The sequence below is a fragment of the Epinephelus lanceolatus genome, chromosome 21, assembly GCF_041903045.1.
Source record: "Epinephelus lanceolatus isolate andai-2023 chromosome 21, ASM4190304v1, whole genome shotgun sequence".
Classification (NCBI taxonomy): domain Eukaryota; kingdom Metazoa; phylum Chordata; class Actinopteri; order Perciformes; family Serranidae; genus Epinephelus; species Epinephelus lanceolatus.
The window spans coordinates 17,970,998-17,986,789 of NC_135754.1; the positions used below are offsets into that span (position 1 = coordinate 17,970,998).

Genomic DNA, 15,792 nt, shown 5'->3' on the forward strand with positions numbered 1-15,792 from the left:
TGAACTCTGTTTATCTCAGGGAGCAGCCATCATACCCTGAAAAATAGGTGCTCGGGAACTTCTGCGCGCCACTCTAGCGTTGCTCTGGCGTTTGAGCACACCTGCCGTGTGTCTACATTAAAAACATGTGTACGGCTCCTAAGGTAATGAAAACACGATGATTCTTATTTTTTCAGGTGACACTGAAAAAACAACTAAACTACACTAAAAAAAAAACATACTTACTGTATCATATTCCATTTCTGCCAATCCCTTTAAGTCCTACACACTGGACCTTTAAACCTAATTTAATTTCTTGTTTTTAGTACATTTAAGACAAAAATAAACATTTTTCAAGACTCAAAAATGAAATATTTAATCTGTTTTTTAATAAATACAATAATATCTAAAGAAAAAAGGTGATCTTGGCTAATCTAAATGAATTAGAAGAGGAAAGAAGAAGTACTTTATGGAGAAATTCAATTCATAGAAGCCAGAATGTCAGATGTGGCAAACACAGAATCTAGCAGCTAAACTAAACTCAGACTGATAGTCTTGGAAATGATCTTTAAGCCTACAAAATATAGACAAAAATAAATAGGGGACACATTCATAGAGCAATTTTCTAAATGACTTGGACTGGGTTAATCCTTGTCTGGGAAACCGGCTGATACAGTTTTTGTAACTGTGTCCCAGAATGGCCAAGTTTGGACAACCAGACAAAGGCACTTACACCAGCTGCTCAGAGCTAAAAAGGCCAACAATACATCAAACAGCGGGGACAAAAGACAACGGCATAACAGAGGAAAGAGTTATTAACTCACTAGTGTCTGAGCCTTATGATATGCTGCGGTTCTATCCAGATCTCCATGTGCTTAGCTTTAGCAGTGCCTACATGTTGGCCATCATAGGCCACTGTCATTTAAAACAGAATTATGAAAACAAACAAGTACTCATAACATACCTCATGTCTCATTTCTCTTTTTCATGTATCTGTACTGTATCTACCTTCTTTCCTTCACCAAAGTCATCGACATTCACAGCTTTACTTCCACCTAGTCATGCATACTAATCTGTGCTGTAACTTGGAGCAGTGGCCAGCCGCTGCTTGCCTGTCCCATCAAACATGCATAAGAAACAGATGTATCTTTGATGTAGGCTTGTTCATGTTGCCCCCATGTGCATGACTGTATGAATGAGTGTGTGAGTGTGTGTGTATGTTTATGTGTCTTTGTCAGTGTGCTCCCAGGCCCTGCGGGTGAAAGCCAGAGTGGGGCAATGCGGCTGCATGCCCCAACACACAAGGAGAGAGGGAAGGCTGACATACTGTAGATCCTTGGCAAGACAAATAATCAATTCAGAGAAATGTTGCCATACATTATCTTTGAATGAATTATTCATATGACTGGAAGCAGTTGTGCCTTTAAATTTATAGCTATTGCCATTAAACACGCTGTGTGAATTGTGGATTTCATTTAGACCTCTGTATTAATTCACTATTTAAAGTTTTCTTTTGCTTTGATTAAAAAGATGACTATCACAAATATATTCTTGCTTCCATTTTAAGTGGGTCTGTTCTGCTTTTTGGCATGTCAGCCTTTTGCCACGCTAGTGTTATGTACCTTGTTACACATTTTGTCATCTACCTAGTTTTCAACCATTATGTGAAACAGTATTATTAATAACTGTACAAAATTCATTAGAATATTGATGCTTGATTTGTTTAGTATTGCATACCATAGCATTTTCTGTATTACAACACCATCATTATCATGGAAAACACATGGTAATAACATTTAATGTGTCACGCAATGGTTCCCCTCTCTAAAAGCGACCTTCCAAGCTTAGTCAAATAATCTGATAGTTGATCGACAGAAAAATACTTGACTATTTTGATAATTAATTTATTGTTTCTGGTCATTTTTCAAGCAAAAACGCCACATTTTTCCTCACCTCAGTTTCTACTTTTTGCTAATATCTGACAAGGTGCTACTGAATGCAATAACTAGCCTGTGCTTTTAAGTTCCATGGTAAATCAGAGATGGGGGAACTTGGTTGGTTTGCACACACACTTTCTGGTCCTTTAAAGGTCAAAGAAACAAAAATGTAACATCAAAATGTTTGCTTTCTTCACCTGCATTCATCTACAATGCAAAAACATCTGCAAGCCACTTGCTTTTTGGCAGGGTGAGATTTTAGTTTTACAGTATCAGAAGTGGAAAAAGAGGTCTGTGGAATAAATATATTATAAGATGTGTTAGAAGAGAGAAAGAGATATTGCAAATGTGTTACTTGTAGTTAATAGAAACAGGCATCAGCTACATTTGATCTAAGGTTTTAAAGTCTGTAATGAGTAATGGTAATTGGATCACAAGGTTGATTTGCACACTGATTTTGGGGTTGTAAAATTAAGAGGTGTAACTGTAGTCTGTGATATTAAAATTATTTTAGAAAGTTTAAAAACAATGCTTTATATTGTTAGTTAATGTTATTTAATTTGAATGGTCAGTCGCAAAGGTTATTAGACATTCCTACTGATGAATTGCTTAAAAAAATGCTCTGACATGATTTTCATGTTCATGTTTTCTGGTTCTTGTTTGATTTAAGTGTTTATTTTTTCTATAGGTTACTTCATTTTTTTCTGAACTACAGCATTTGAACATTGTGCCAACCAATCCTGTGATGGGACTGTCTGGCACAAATGCACAGCAGAACTTTAATCGCAAATCACCTACATTTAGAAAACACTTGTGCACATTAAAACATATTTGTTTATAGCTGAAACGTTAACCTTTGATTGGCTGCTGGATAGAAAACCCTAACAAAATTATGCCAGAGAGAAGTGCAGCAGAGAGTGAAAAGTGTGCCAACCAACCTCGGTCTCTCCTAGACATTAGTAAAATTAGAGACAATTAAAATATATGGATTACAATAATTAAATATAGGAACCTGTCTGGCTTTGCTTTGGTTTAGTTTTCCTGATGTTTTGGCCACCCACCTTTATCTGTGAGCAGTGGGAGGATATTTTGCTGGCGTTGCACTTAATGACAAGTATGGCACTGGGCCATGAGACTGTCATCTTTCAGCATCTGGACTTGTGAAAACTTCCCCAGCACAGGATTGTAAACAAGTATACTCATGAGTCATCAGAGGGCCACACTGGTGCCGGTAGCTGCTTGATTTGCTTTGTCCGGGTGTGTGTACAGTATGTGTGTGGTAACATCTGTAGTAGTAGTGATACAAAGCCCCTCCGCTCCACTCCCCTTGTGTCCCCTCATGTCCTCCCACAAGTCCATGACCATGTAAAAAAGACCCTGACCCCTCCTTCCTACCATGTCCACACACATGTGCACACAAGCCCACTGAAACATACAATGACACACATTTTTGTCCCTCGTGCAACAGTTGCCCCCCACTCGCCCACACACACATCTTTTTCCTTTTCCCCTAAGACAATTGTGTTGCTCACTCTCTATTGTGGAAGCCGGTCATTTCCACATGTGTGTTGGCCATAAAACAGCAGAGAGCCGACTAAAAGCATCCCTTTCCTGGCTAGCAGGGTCACAATTCGTCTCATATAAACACAGGACACACCTTAGCCCAACAGTTTTCACATATCCTACTGAACCCCTTACCTCCCAAAGTGCTCCTCTGTCCACTGACACAGGATACCAATGACTACACGCTAACAAAGCTGTCTGTCTGTGATACTTCCACGAAGAGTCAAAGGGAATAACATAACACACCTTGCGGTCTTGTTTTAGACTTTAAGTGAATTTTAAGGGGAGTTTTAGTTCCGAGAAAAACTCTTAAACCAGGCTGAACACTGAGGCTGGTGCCTTTTGTGTCTCCCAACGTGCCTCGCGCTGGGTTTCCCTAGCATTGTCATGACAACAGTGTGTACGCACCGACACTGGCCACTGAAAACAATACACCCACCAAGATTTGAGTGAAGTGGGCTAGCTAGCAACTTTCAGTCGTTAATGAAAAGTTAGCCCGAGCGAATAACCGAGTAAAATGGCGACTGAAATTATCTTATATGGCTCTGGCGAGGAACAAGTGCACAAGTGGAGACAAAAAGAAGTGTAGCCTACCAAAGTGCATTCATTCTCATACCTTCTTGACGAAGAAATCTTCCTTTCCTTCCCGGACCGTGTCGAGGTTAGCCACCGCCAACTTTACCTTTATCGCGTTGCTCAAAAGATAAAGTTTGTCACACCGGTAACGTTACTGAACACTAGTTACTCCACGACATGTGAGTGAACACCGTCTCCGCCCAGACTCACTCTCGGCTCTTCTGCCTGCTCCTATCAAGGGATGCTTTGCTCCGCCTCACTCAACCCTGAAGATAAATCACTGTAATCCAAGAGATTTATAGATTGTGTCTCTAAATCGATGGCAGAGTGTATTTTTTCCCATGGATCTTTAAGGATATTACTGAGACTTAATAATAGGCCTGCTTATTATTAATTTGTAAACTTCCTTTAGCTTAGGGGTAAAGTCAGGTAATTTGGGACACAAGGTAAAAGGTTTTACAACACAACATATGTAATTGCATTGTTAATACAAATGTGTTTTACATGAAACATTTATCTTACAAACTTGTTGTAGGATGTTGCTTACTTACAAATTATTCTCCCCAATTACTTTTAATAGGAATGGTTTTGAGTGAATACTTAAAGGAGAGGTACACCCATTTTTAAAAATTCATACATGTTCTTGCTATGGTCTTAGATAGTCCAAAACATATCAGTAAATATGTACATCTCTCTCCCAAATCCAAAAACTAGAGTGTTAAAAGTCAAACTTGTGATGTCATCAGGTATAAAGTTTGGAGCTGCACCACAGACGATGACCGGGGAAAGATGTTAGTTCGTTAGTTAGTTAGTTTGTTTGTTTGTTCGTTCGTTTGATAGTTAGTTAGTTACTTAGATAGTTAGTTAGTTAGTTAGTTAGTTCATTCGTTAGTTATTATGTTAGTTCCTGTGCTCGTTCCATCGTCCGTTCCGTCGTTCATTTTGTCCATTCGTTCCTTAGTTCGTCAGTTAGTTAGTTAGTTCCTGCGTTCATTCCGTCGCTTGTTTCGTCCATTGGTTCGTTCGTTCGTTAGTTAGTTAGTTAGTCAGTCAGTTAGTTAGTATCAGTTTATTTAAGTTAAGTACCAAATAAACAAAATAATCATACAGTAGTAGACAGACATAAAAAAAGGTTACTAAAGGAAACATGAAAACTGAAAACAGCATATACAGTAATGATTTGATTTACATGTCCAAAATGGAGTGAGAGGAAGTACAAGCTTATTTATTCCCAACCCTTCTCCATAAATTAATAATAGTCAGTTATGTAGCTCCCCATCAGTGTAAAGCTGTACAATAATTAATTCTCCTAGGCCTATTCATACATATTCAATTATTTAGCAAAAATATTTGTCTCACGAGTCAGATATAAAATGATTACGAAAATACTGAGAAAATATGAGAAAAATACATACATCTTATATAAAGCATAATCTCATCTTTTTATCCTTATCTAATATCCACCATCCCAATCTGCCTCCTTACAAGCACTTGGCACTGCTTTCTTATTTACTGCCATCAGCGCATTGGTCATCTGATTGCAGCCTTTCAAAATATGTGGGATATGTATGAATTTGGGTGCACTGCATGAGACAGTCATGAGCAAAAAATTGTCAGAACAGCCAGTCTAGATGACAGTGAAAGCAGCCAGAGGAGTATGATTCAATATATGGGTACACTCTGTTTCATGACTGAGAACACTACAATACAATAAAGCTCATTTGGGTATAAAGAGAAAAGAAACACCCTTTGACACCCACAAAATCAGTCTCACATTCAGTGACTATGGAGCAGCTCCAGACTTAATACACTATGACATCACAAGTTTGAGACTTCTCTGGTTTCTGGCTGTGACAGTGAGTAGCTCATGTTCACAAATACTGATTAAACTTCCCCAGGCCATGGAAATAGCATATTGGAATTATTAATTTAGGTGGTGTTTAGTATTTTACTTGGTAACACATTTTCTTTATATAAATATAGGAGAAATACATAAAAAGTTCTAAAAGTAACACTCAGGGTAGTTTTTCTTTTTTTAATCTGTGTCCCAGATTACTGACTTCACCCCAAGGTTGTAATTCATGAATCACTCATCCAGCACAAACCCTGGGTTCATTTTATTTTCTACAAAGGTCCAAACACACATCCAAGTGAATTCTGTTGACTGATTGCACACAGGAAAATTATCTCAATAAGACATTAATAGGTTTTTTAGACTTCGCTATGCTATCTCGTTATTGAAGTATACCGACCCTGTTGATATTGGCCTAATCCTCTGAAGTTCCCTGGTTCAAACAACCCGGGTGACACCGGCATTAACAGAGATAATCCAGACTCACTGAATGTTTCACATGCTATTCTTTATCCTAATGAAAATGTAATTTCACTCGTGGTTTTAAAGGAATAGTGGACAGTTTAATAGGGTAAACAAAACACTAGGTAACATTAAATGGTCAATAAATTGCAGGCTATTCTGTGACTTCGCTGAATTCCTTGTTGGTCTATATTGTTGGATTCACTAAAAGCAGCACAATACTGCTTTTAATGTTATTTTTTATATTTATTGATTTGGGATGATTGTGGACGTACAGTATATGTGTTGTGTATTTATTACTGTCTATTTTCTCTTTTTTATTTTTCAGGCATGGCACAGCAAATTTTGTTGTACTTCTTGTGCGATGACAATAAAGTCTATTGCATTCTTACTCAAGATATGGCCAAAAAAAAAAAAGTAAAGTTCTCAATGCTTTATGACTGAAATGGAAATAATCTTAGTCTTTATTTATAGTTTGCAAAAAAGTTATGTCCCTTTTAGGACAAAATTGCTTAAAAGCAATACAACATTAACCTAAATACAGTCCATACAGCAATACTCAATATGGTAACATTGTATTAGGACACAATTGCACAGAACGTCATACACATGATGTGATGTGATGTGACATGATATATGATACGGTATGATACGATACACAAACACACACACACACACACACACACACACACTCACAAACTGAGACAGTCATGAACAAAATATTAACACTGAAATCCATATCATTAAAAGTAGGACAAATAATATTACAAGCAATTTAAAGGTTGTCAGAGGGAAATATTTGTTAAGCCTAAATTATTAGTAGTAGTAGTAGTAGTATTTCCATTATTTTACCTCGGAAATATATTGAGGTAGAGACCTAATTTACAATGTAGCTGAGTAAAATAACAAATAAAGAAATAAAAGCACTCAGACACAGAAAAAACAAAGAGAAACTTACATAAAAGTGGCAACATGAAGTAAAAACAATAAGATAAGATAAGATAAGATAAGATAAGGTAAGATAAGATAAGATAAGATATACTTTACTGATCCCCCAGGGGGAAAGTCAAGTATCACAGCAGCACAAGACAAAATCAAAGGACATTAAATAGAATAAGATTAAAGAGAAAAAATAAAATATAAAAATTAAAAGATAATAATAGATAAATAAAAGATAAAATAAAATTTCTACAGCAATAAAATGTAAAAAAAAAAGGAAAAAAAGGAAAAAACGCAAGTAAAGACGTAAAAGAAAAATAAATCAAAGCATCAATAATTAATAATAACATCTAGAAATAAAATGTGACACAGTTAAAGACTTAAATTGCCCAAAGGATAAAAATTATGTCAAAGCCACTATTTTTTGGAGGGCGTCAGTGCTCCTATTTACATACTTAAATAAACATTATAAATATATTTAAATATTCAAATGTAAATAGGAATGTGAAATGAACCCTCTTAAGATGTAAAAATGATTTGTTTTATTGCCTTTAGACCCATCCCAACAAACAGTAATGATACCAGTGGTTTAAATCACATAGTTCACATTTAATGCCACTAGATGACACTAGAGTGCCACTACCTGACACTGGCCTGTGGGGTAGAAATGGGAATCTATTCTGATTTATTACTCAGGATTGAAATGTAGGCACAACTGGGACATTTGTACAGGTTGAAAATTAAAGGAAAAAACAAAATCACACACGTGAATATAAATGTATTTTAGTAAGGCTTAAAATACCGTGTATTCGGTTATTTATGTTTGTCAAAGGTGACGACGTTTGTACCCGGATATACCTAGTCGAAAATGTCCGTGTAGAACCAGGGAAATGTAGTTTTCTACCCTTGTATTCTTGACTGGCTTTTACGTACGTTCGCGTGCGCTCCTACGTAGCAAGCAACCACCCGGTACGCATTCGACGTACGCGCGTGCTCTATTTGCTCCTTGGAGATTCCCCTTCCTTCCTGGGCTGTTTGAGGTAAACCTACGCGGTCGCATCAGTCTCGTGAATACCCGTCGGAGTGAAAATAAACTGTACATGTACGTGTTGGTCACAAATGTCGGGAATATGGGGCGGCAGCGGAGCGCGCGAAGCTAAAGCCTGGAGAGGTTACGGTGGCCGAAGTACAACCCGGGAAGAACTTATCGTCTCGATGGCTGTGAAAAGTTAACGCACACACGAGCGAAAAACAGGAATAATTCCCCTCCGACCGACTTGAGGTAAGAATAACCGACGTGTGGCTGGAGTTTGAGAAGTACACAGCTGTAGGGTAGCATCGGTAACGTCGACCATTTCACTGAATAAGAGTGTCTTTGTTTACAGAGTCCCCGGCGTCCTCGGCTCGCGCTGTCTCAATGGGATTGTTGAGAGTTTTCATCAGGCTGCTGCAGCGTATAGCTAATGTTAGTGGTAGTGACAGGGCTCACAGGCTTACACTTTGGCCGTAAATAGATCGATTATGTGACAGTGCCTCTTATTTAAAACGTGGTTTCACATAACAGCTGTGGAGCTTGTTCCACTGTGGCTGCCTCACTTAGCAGAGCAGGATAATTCAATAACAACATGGACATTTTTCTTGCTGTGTGTGAATGGGAGTGGGGCAGGTCAGAGGGCAAGGTCAGGCAGATGAACCAGAGATACTAGAGACTCTTTTGCTTGCCTCATGGGCACTTCAGCAGGGTGCATGATGCATGACCTGAGGCCTGAACTTCTCTCATCCACTTGAGAATCCCCATCCCAAAGAAAGGCTAATGTGTGTAGTTGGGAGTGAGCTTGTAGAGTGTAATCATTTGTGCTCTGCTCAGAGAATGGCCACAGGGGAGAAAACAAGTGTGTGACAGGCAGCCAGGACATTTTGGGTGGTGTAGAAATGACAACTTACAATGTAGCGTGAAATCAGCTCACATCCTCCCTTTCCCTTCTTCCCCCTCTGTGTCCCGGGAGAAAAGAAGTGAAATCCAATCTCTCTCTTTTCGCTGGCACTGACTGTGTCAGCTGCTGTGTCTCTGGGTGCTGGCTTGCAGAGGGACAGGTGGCCCTTGGACAGGTGCACCCTTAACAAAGGAGGGTTGCAGTCGTCTGACTTAAGTGCTCGTTTATTTGCAGTTTTGTGTGGTGATAACAACCTGTGCAAACTGCTTTAGTGATTTAGTTGTTTTTGCACTTCTGTCATTGTGAGTGTGCTGTTATGTAGTTAGGTTAAATGGGTGTGATTGCACAACCTGCATGTGCATTTGGTCACTGAATGGGGTTTTATGATGAACACAAGTAAGCTGTTTATGCCTGGCGTTCTGTATGACGCACACATTCTTGACATCTTCACTCTGGAGCTGGGGTTAGACTTCACTCCACATCTGCCACATAGCTTGTGTTGTTCCCTGGAATTGCAGTGGAAGTCAAGTTTACCAGACAAACCAGTTTCAGTCTCAGTTCACTCAACAAGGCAGCTTCCACATAACTCATCTTTGCGTTGGGAACACACCCTTACTGCGAAACTAGGCAGATTCCCAGACGAATGACTGGCCTCCTTGACCTGCATTTGTTCTTGACTAATGGTTAACACACTTGCTTTCAATGCAATGAAGGATGCTATGGATAATTTAATGCCATGGTTAAGGCCTGTGCTTTAAGTGTGCTGGTGAACGCTGGATTCAAAGAGAAGGATCAGAAAAGAGGTCAGCAAAGTGATATGAAGTGGAAGAGAGAGGAGAGGGAAAGTTTGAAGGCTTATCTCAGTAATGTGCAGGGACAGTTGAGCAATGATGAGTGTTGCAGTCACCGCTATCTTCTATTTAACCCTTTACTCCCCCCCCTCTCTGGCGTTGACCATGAAGGCTGCTTTCTTTCAGCAGGAAAACATGGAGACACTTAGGTTATTAGTGAGTGTGAGCGTGACATGTGGTGTGTGTGTCCCCTGAGTGTGTGAACACACCTCGCCCTGCCTTGGCTGGCACTGACACCCATCATCAGCCATCACTCCAGGATCTTATTCACATTAACAAGTGAGATCCCCACGACTCGATTTAGGTTTATTTAAATCTCTTGAACGCAGCCTCACAGCTTTGCCTCTGATCGCCGGCGCCAGTGCGCCTGCGCTCTGCTGACACTCCAGTAATCCGCTGTTATAGGAGGAGATTGCATCCCTCGTCCACTGCACTCACGCTACCAGTGAGGGAGAATTAAAGCCCGTGGACAAAAAATACACACAACGGGGAGAATAAGGACATATAACGGGACTATAACATGCTCAAATGGAGCCATTAAACACAGGTATCCTGGGGTGGAGCAGCTGTACAGTATGAGCAGGCGACAGCGGGACTGGAGCGAGGATGTGTCCTAATGTAAGGCAGCAAGGCTCAGCATCTACAGCCCTGGAAATATGAGATGAAGGCAGGCTGGGATGGACCCGGCGGAAGATGGTGAAATTTACGATTGAGTGCTCCTTCCTGGATGAGACCTCCTCGGCTATTTGAGCGTTTCTTAAACCTGCATGTCGGCTTCTGTGTGAGACTCTCCCTGGCCTCTGTGCCGCTGTGTGGAAGCCCACCACCTTTTTTTTTTATACAAGTAGTGCTTCGCTGTGGTGTTGTTGGGCTTAATTGGGAGCCCATATGAACGATTAATTATCATGCAACATGCACTGAATCAGGAAAGCTTAACTATAAATGTGATCTCGTGAGATAAAGCAAAAACAAACCACAGGGTATCACCCTCCTCAGACTTTGCCTCAGGGTTTTTGCAAGCCATCGATACTCGTCAAAAGATGCATGCAAATGTGGTGGTGCATATTTCCCGCAGCTGCTTCGCCCGTAGAGAGACTTGCCATGACAGGCCGGCAAGTCCACATAAATCTCAGCCCAAGTTGATGAACTAGACTGGCCGGCCTCGGCGGTGGGATCAGACAGAAATTAAGCTGTCGCTCTCAGACAGCGGAAACTAGGATCATCTCCCGGCGATGTGCTGGCAGAGCACCGCAGCCCGAAACGGAACATCCCTCACCGAGGGTTTTGGTCGGATCTTACGCACAACTCGAGGGCTGAGCTGTAAACATTCACATGCTGTGGCAACTGGTAAAGTTTAAAGAGCTGCTCCCTGCGTCTGGGTGAACATTCTGGAGTTCATGTGAGTTGGAAATCCAAAAATTCTGCAAATACCAGAAGTGAGAAATCCCTCCCTTAAGGGTTTCAAACATGGCGTTTTATCCAGTGGGAGAAATGCAGCTGGGGTGTTTTACTGGTAAACTTCCACAGCAGCTGTTAGTCAGACTGGATGTCTGAAAGATGAGACTCGGATGTTAGCATACTTGTAGTTTTGCCAACACCCTTCCCAGCAAATGCAATGCGTTGATTCCCTCCAGTGCCCACATTGTATATGACTCTGTGGATATCACTTGTATGACTTTTACCCTGTCTTCATGGATCATGATGCTGTTGAGCCGTCCTGGATGTTTTGTTTTTTCCCACTTTCTTGAAGCTTACATTTTGCAGAGATTTACCTGCTGAGATGCTGAAAGATGCACCACACCTTTTCCTGCTTTTTCTAATTGATTGATTGGAGCATGTGCAAAGGAAAGAGGAGCCAAGCATGAGAATGCACAGACTGAGGAGATGTGTCAGAGGGAACGCTGGTGGAATTATGAGTGGCACTATGGAAGACACGGCGCAGAGTGTTACAAGTTTAAAGTCTACGAGAGAGAATTACGAACCTTTGCTGTGAGCAAATTGTATTTTCTCCTCTCCTCAGACCGCTGAATGGGAATCAGCGCTCCACACATCAAATTACTGTTTCAATTGAGAACTTCCTCCCCTGTGCACTGTGGGATTTTTCACCCTGCATACTTGGCCACCTGCAAGTTATGCTCATTTTTTGAGTGCCCTTATCTTGGAGTCCCTGTTGCTGTGATTTTTATTTGTTTTTACTGTAGCGCCCTCAGAGGTCTTTTACGAGAGAAAATCCTTCTTATTTGAAGCAGGAAGTTGTCAACAGGAAGCTTACAGCAAGTACAAACACATGATTGCTGTTGTGGTCCAAACAACCCGTTTAGTCTCCATGTATCTCCGTTTGTCTCACTGAATACAAGTGTGGATTCCTGGAGCTCGAGGCGAAAAGCAAAACAAACCTCCCATCAGAGAGCATTCAGAGACTCATTTCCTATCACCGTGGTGATGGGGAGCTCAGCCTCGTCTCTCACTGCAGAGACAGAGTCAGACCATGGCTTCCGCAGCACCCCGTACCCCTCGTCACCCCCTGTGGGCTGGCTCAGGAACAGCCACAGCAGCCCGGTGTGGGGCACCACCTTCATCACACGTCAGCAGCAGCACCCGCTGCCCCACCGAGAGCGCAGGTAAGAGCCACCACAGTCCGCTCAGCCGGGTGCCAACACATTTCTCAGTCGAGCGCTCTCGGGGCACAGAGCAGCGGGCCGGCCTGGCTCGGCCAGTTGTTGGGGAAGTCACCGGAGGAGTGAGACGTGGTGTTGTGTTACACAGGAATGCTGCCATTTAGAGCTGTGAGCGTACAAACTGGCATTATTCTGAGGCTCTCGCGCTGGTGTTGTCTTGGCTTCAGTATCTGGGTGATGTGGTGTAAACTGAAACCGTTCATCTTTCACAGGCTTTTAGCAACGATTACTGAGGATTCAATAACCTTACAGCAATGGATCAAATCCCTGTTTCATCAAAGCTTATCTAATCAAAGCCTGCATTTTCATGTTTTTTTATGATGCACCCAAAATCTTGCTAAGCCGGATTTGCGAACCAAAATCCAACCCCGTTGGTGCCGCCTAGCACAGCTGTACAGTACGTGGTACACTTGATGCAGCGCTGAGTGGATTGCCTGGACAGATAGATTGACCTGACCTCTTTGAGCCCAATGAAAACCAGCCAGAGGGTAATTAGATGATGAGTTGTGCTGTCATACATTTTATCTTGCTTTGATTCAGTTCTATTAATTTTGGAAGTGATTAAATACAGTGGACTGACTCTCTTGGGAGCTGTGGCTACCCTGTGGTATTGTTTCACTCGGACAAAACTCCCATTTTTGTTAGACTTTTTAGTTTGACTGTCAGTAGTGGAAAGTTTTTAGACTGCAACCTATAAAGAGTTTCTCCAAGAACAAACTTCTTATTGAGCTAGCAGCAGCTGTGTAATTGAGCGAGGTTTAGCGGAGCACACTATTTGTGGAAGAGACATGCTATTCATATACGCTGTTTTGCCAGTATTGACTGTGTGAAAAAGATATATTCAGTTACTGTATCTACAAGGAAGACTGTGCTGCAGTAATCCATTGTTCCAGTCATTGCCTTCTGAGTCATTGTCAACACAGCAAAAGGCCTTTCAGTAGTGTGGTGTAAGAAGCTCTGTGTGAATGTGTGGCTCATCCAGCAGTTTTTGACTGACTTTCTTCCAAAAGGCTGATCTTCCCAACCACCCTCACAGAAACTTGTTTAGAAGCGTTTCCAGTTTTCCTTCAGCTTTTTGGGTCATGTCTCCCGGAACGAGAACAGGCAGTTGTTATCGACCGCCTGTAGTGTATTGAAGTTGTTGCTGAGTCACTCAGGGCATCATGGTCCGGTTGTTAGTTATTGATTTTCAGAGAGCCCGATCACATTTCCCCACAATGGATGTCATTATTTATTCAGCATCGGTCTCCAGTTGGGCTTTCATCTTTCTTGATTCCTGCCCGCCGCTGTCAATGCTTTCCTTGCAGTTGCTCTACATTTAACAGTTAAGGCAGTCATGGCTGCCATTGCTCACTCTTCAAACAGTTTTATGACATAGAAAGAGCTGGTTTTAGCCCCTGCTTCAACAACCATAGCTCCATGCATTTATGACACTCAAGTATAGCTCATGCTGTCAGTGTAGTTTTGCATCATTCAGTCAACTTGTTTTTTTATTCAGCAGACTCTTCCGTGCATCTCTGTAGCAACAAGCCTCTGCCTCCATCACCAATCAGACTCCACCTTCAGTCAGCTGAGCATGAAAACACAGGCAGACACACAGAGTTATACAGGACACACCGTCTCTGTCTACTGCTGGAAGGCAGAGAGGGACACACACACACATATTCTGACAATAGATGTTTTAGAAACACTGTGCAGTAGCACTTGGAACATGCCCTCTTATCTACCCCCTCTCTCTCACACACGCACTCACTCGCAGTCTTATGCACATATACACACTGCTGTGTGAGCCTAACAACGTTAGGCAAGCTTTGCTGAGCTGTGACAGAGCATGAAATATAGAAACAACAGAACACTATGAGCCCGGCTTAACTTCAGCCGTTCTCATACAGTATATTCTCTAATATATTGTCCTATAAAAACGCTTTCTTTCCCTTGTTTTTCTTAGCTCAGAGGCTGCATGAATGGTCTTGTCCTTGGGTAATTTCAATTTGTTTTCATCCAGCAGCAACCCATTGACTTTGGGAAGTGTTTGTGTGCACTGAATCAGTACCTCGACTGTGAAGTTTCACTCAAGATAACAACCCACTCAGCAGACAAAGATTTGCAACAGAGGTGTAGTTGTGTGAGCTGTGATGTTTCATAATTTTAAATTTGAATAGCAGCACAATGCGGTTTTATCCCAATGGCAATATTGTTTAACTTAAAAGGGGCAGTTCACCCCAAAATAAAAAATGCATATTTTTCCTCTTACCTGTAGTGCTGTTTATCAGTCTAGATTGTTTGGGTGTGAGTTGCTGAGTGTTGATATAAGATATCAGCCATACAGATGTCTGCCTTCTCTCCAGTGTAATGTAATTAGATGGCACTCTGCTTGTGGTGCTCAAAATGCCAAAAAAAACCTAAACAGTAATGTCTCTTTCCAAAAATCATGATCTGGTTACTGAAGGTAATCCACAGATCTTGTTGTGAGCACTTTCATGTACAATCTATTTTCTTTGCACTGAACTACATCTGGCAATCATATTGCTGCAAAGAATGGAGCGTGCATCTACTGCTAGCTCATCAAACACCACTGAGCTAGCTAACGTTACAGCTTTGAACTCCGCAAGCTGAGTGCTATCTAGTTCTATTATATGCGAGAAAGGTACACAGCTTTACACTTGGCAACTCACACCAAAACAATCTAGATTGATCAGTAAAGCCAAGCTAAGACTACAGTTTTTGGCCTATTTGTCCCTGATGATTACAGTCACGATTACATTGGTTTGGAACCCCTGATGGTGTTGCCAAGCAACGGCAAACATCCTAGCCCTTGATACTAATGTTAGCTAGCATATTACTGTTGACAGATATTAAAACTGACAGTTGAAATCTCACCTCAGATTCTCGCTAAAAAATAGACAAACCTGTATAGACCGCATTCCCCCACCATTTCCTCATCCGGACTCATTTAGTCTTCTTTTGTTTTTCTCACTGTACAGCATTGCTAACATTACAGCAAGTTGTCACACCATGTCA

At 41.3% G+C, this 15,792-nt stretch overlaps 1 protein-coding gene across 2 annotated transcripts in view; it reads left to right on the forward strand.

Moving 5' to 3' along the window:
- Positions 1–8,452: 8,452 nt before the first annotated feature.
- The window catches only part of capn15 (calpain 15), a 48,040-nt gene continuing 40,700 nt past the window's right edge, over positions 8,453–15,792 (forward strand). Inside the window, exon 1 of one of the 2 annotated variants that reach the window (XM_033611623.2) lies at positions 8,453–8,590. Coding sequence is in view for 1 of the 2 variants with exons in the window: in XM_033611622.2 (XP_033467513.1) it covers positions 12,536–12,714 (179 nt within the window). In the remaining variant the exon portion in view is untranslated. Of the gene's footprint in view, positions 8,591–11,984; positions 12,715–15,792 lie in introns of those variants that run through there. The other variant, XM_033611622.2, reaches the window with a different exon arrangement.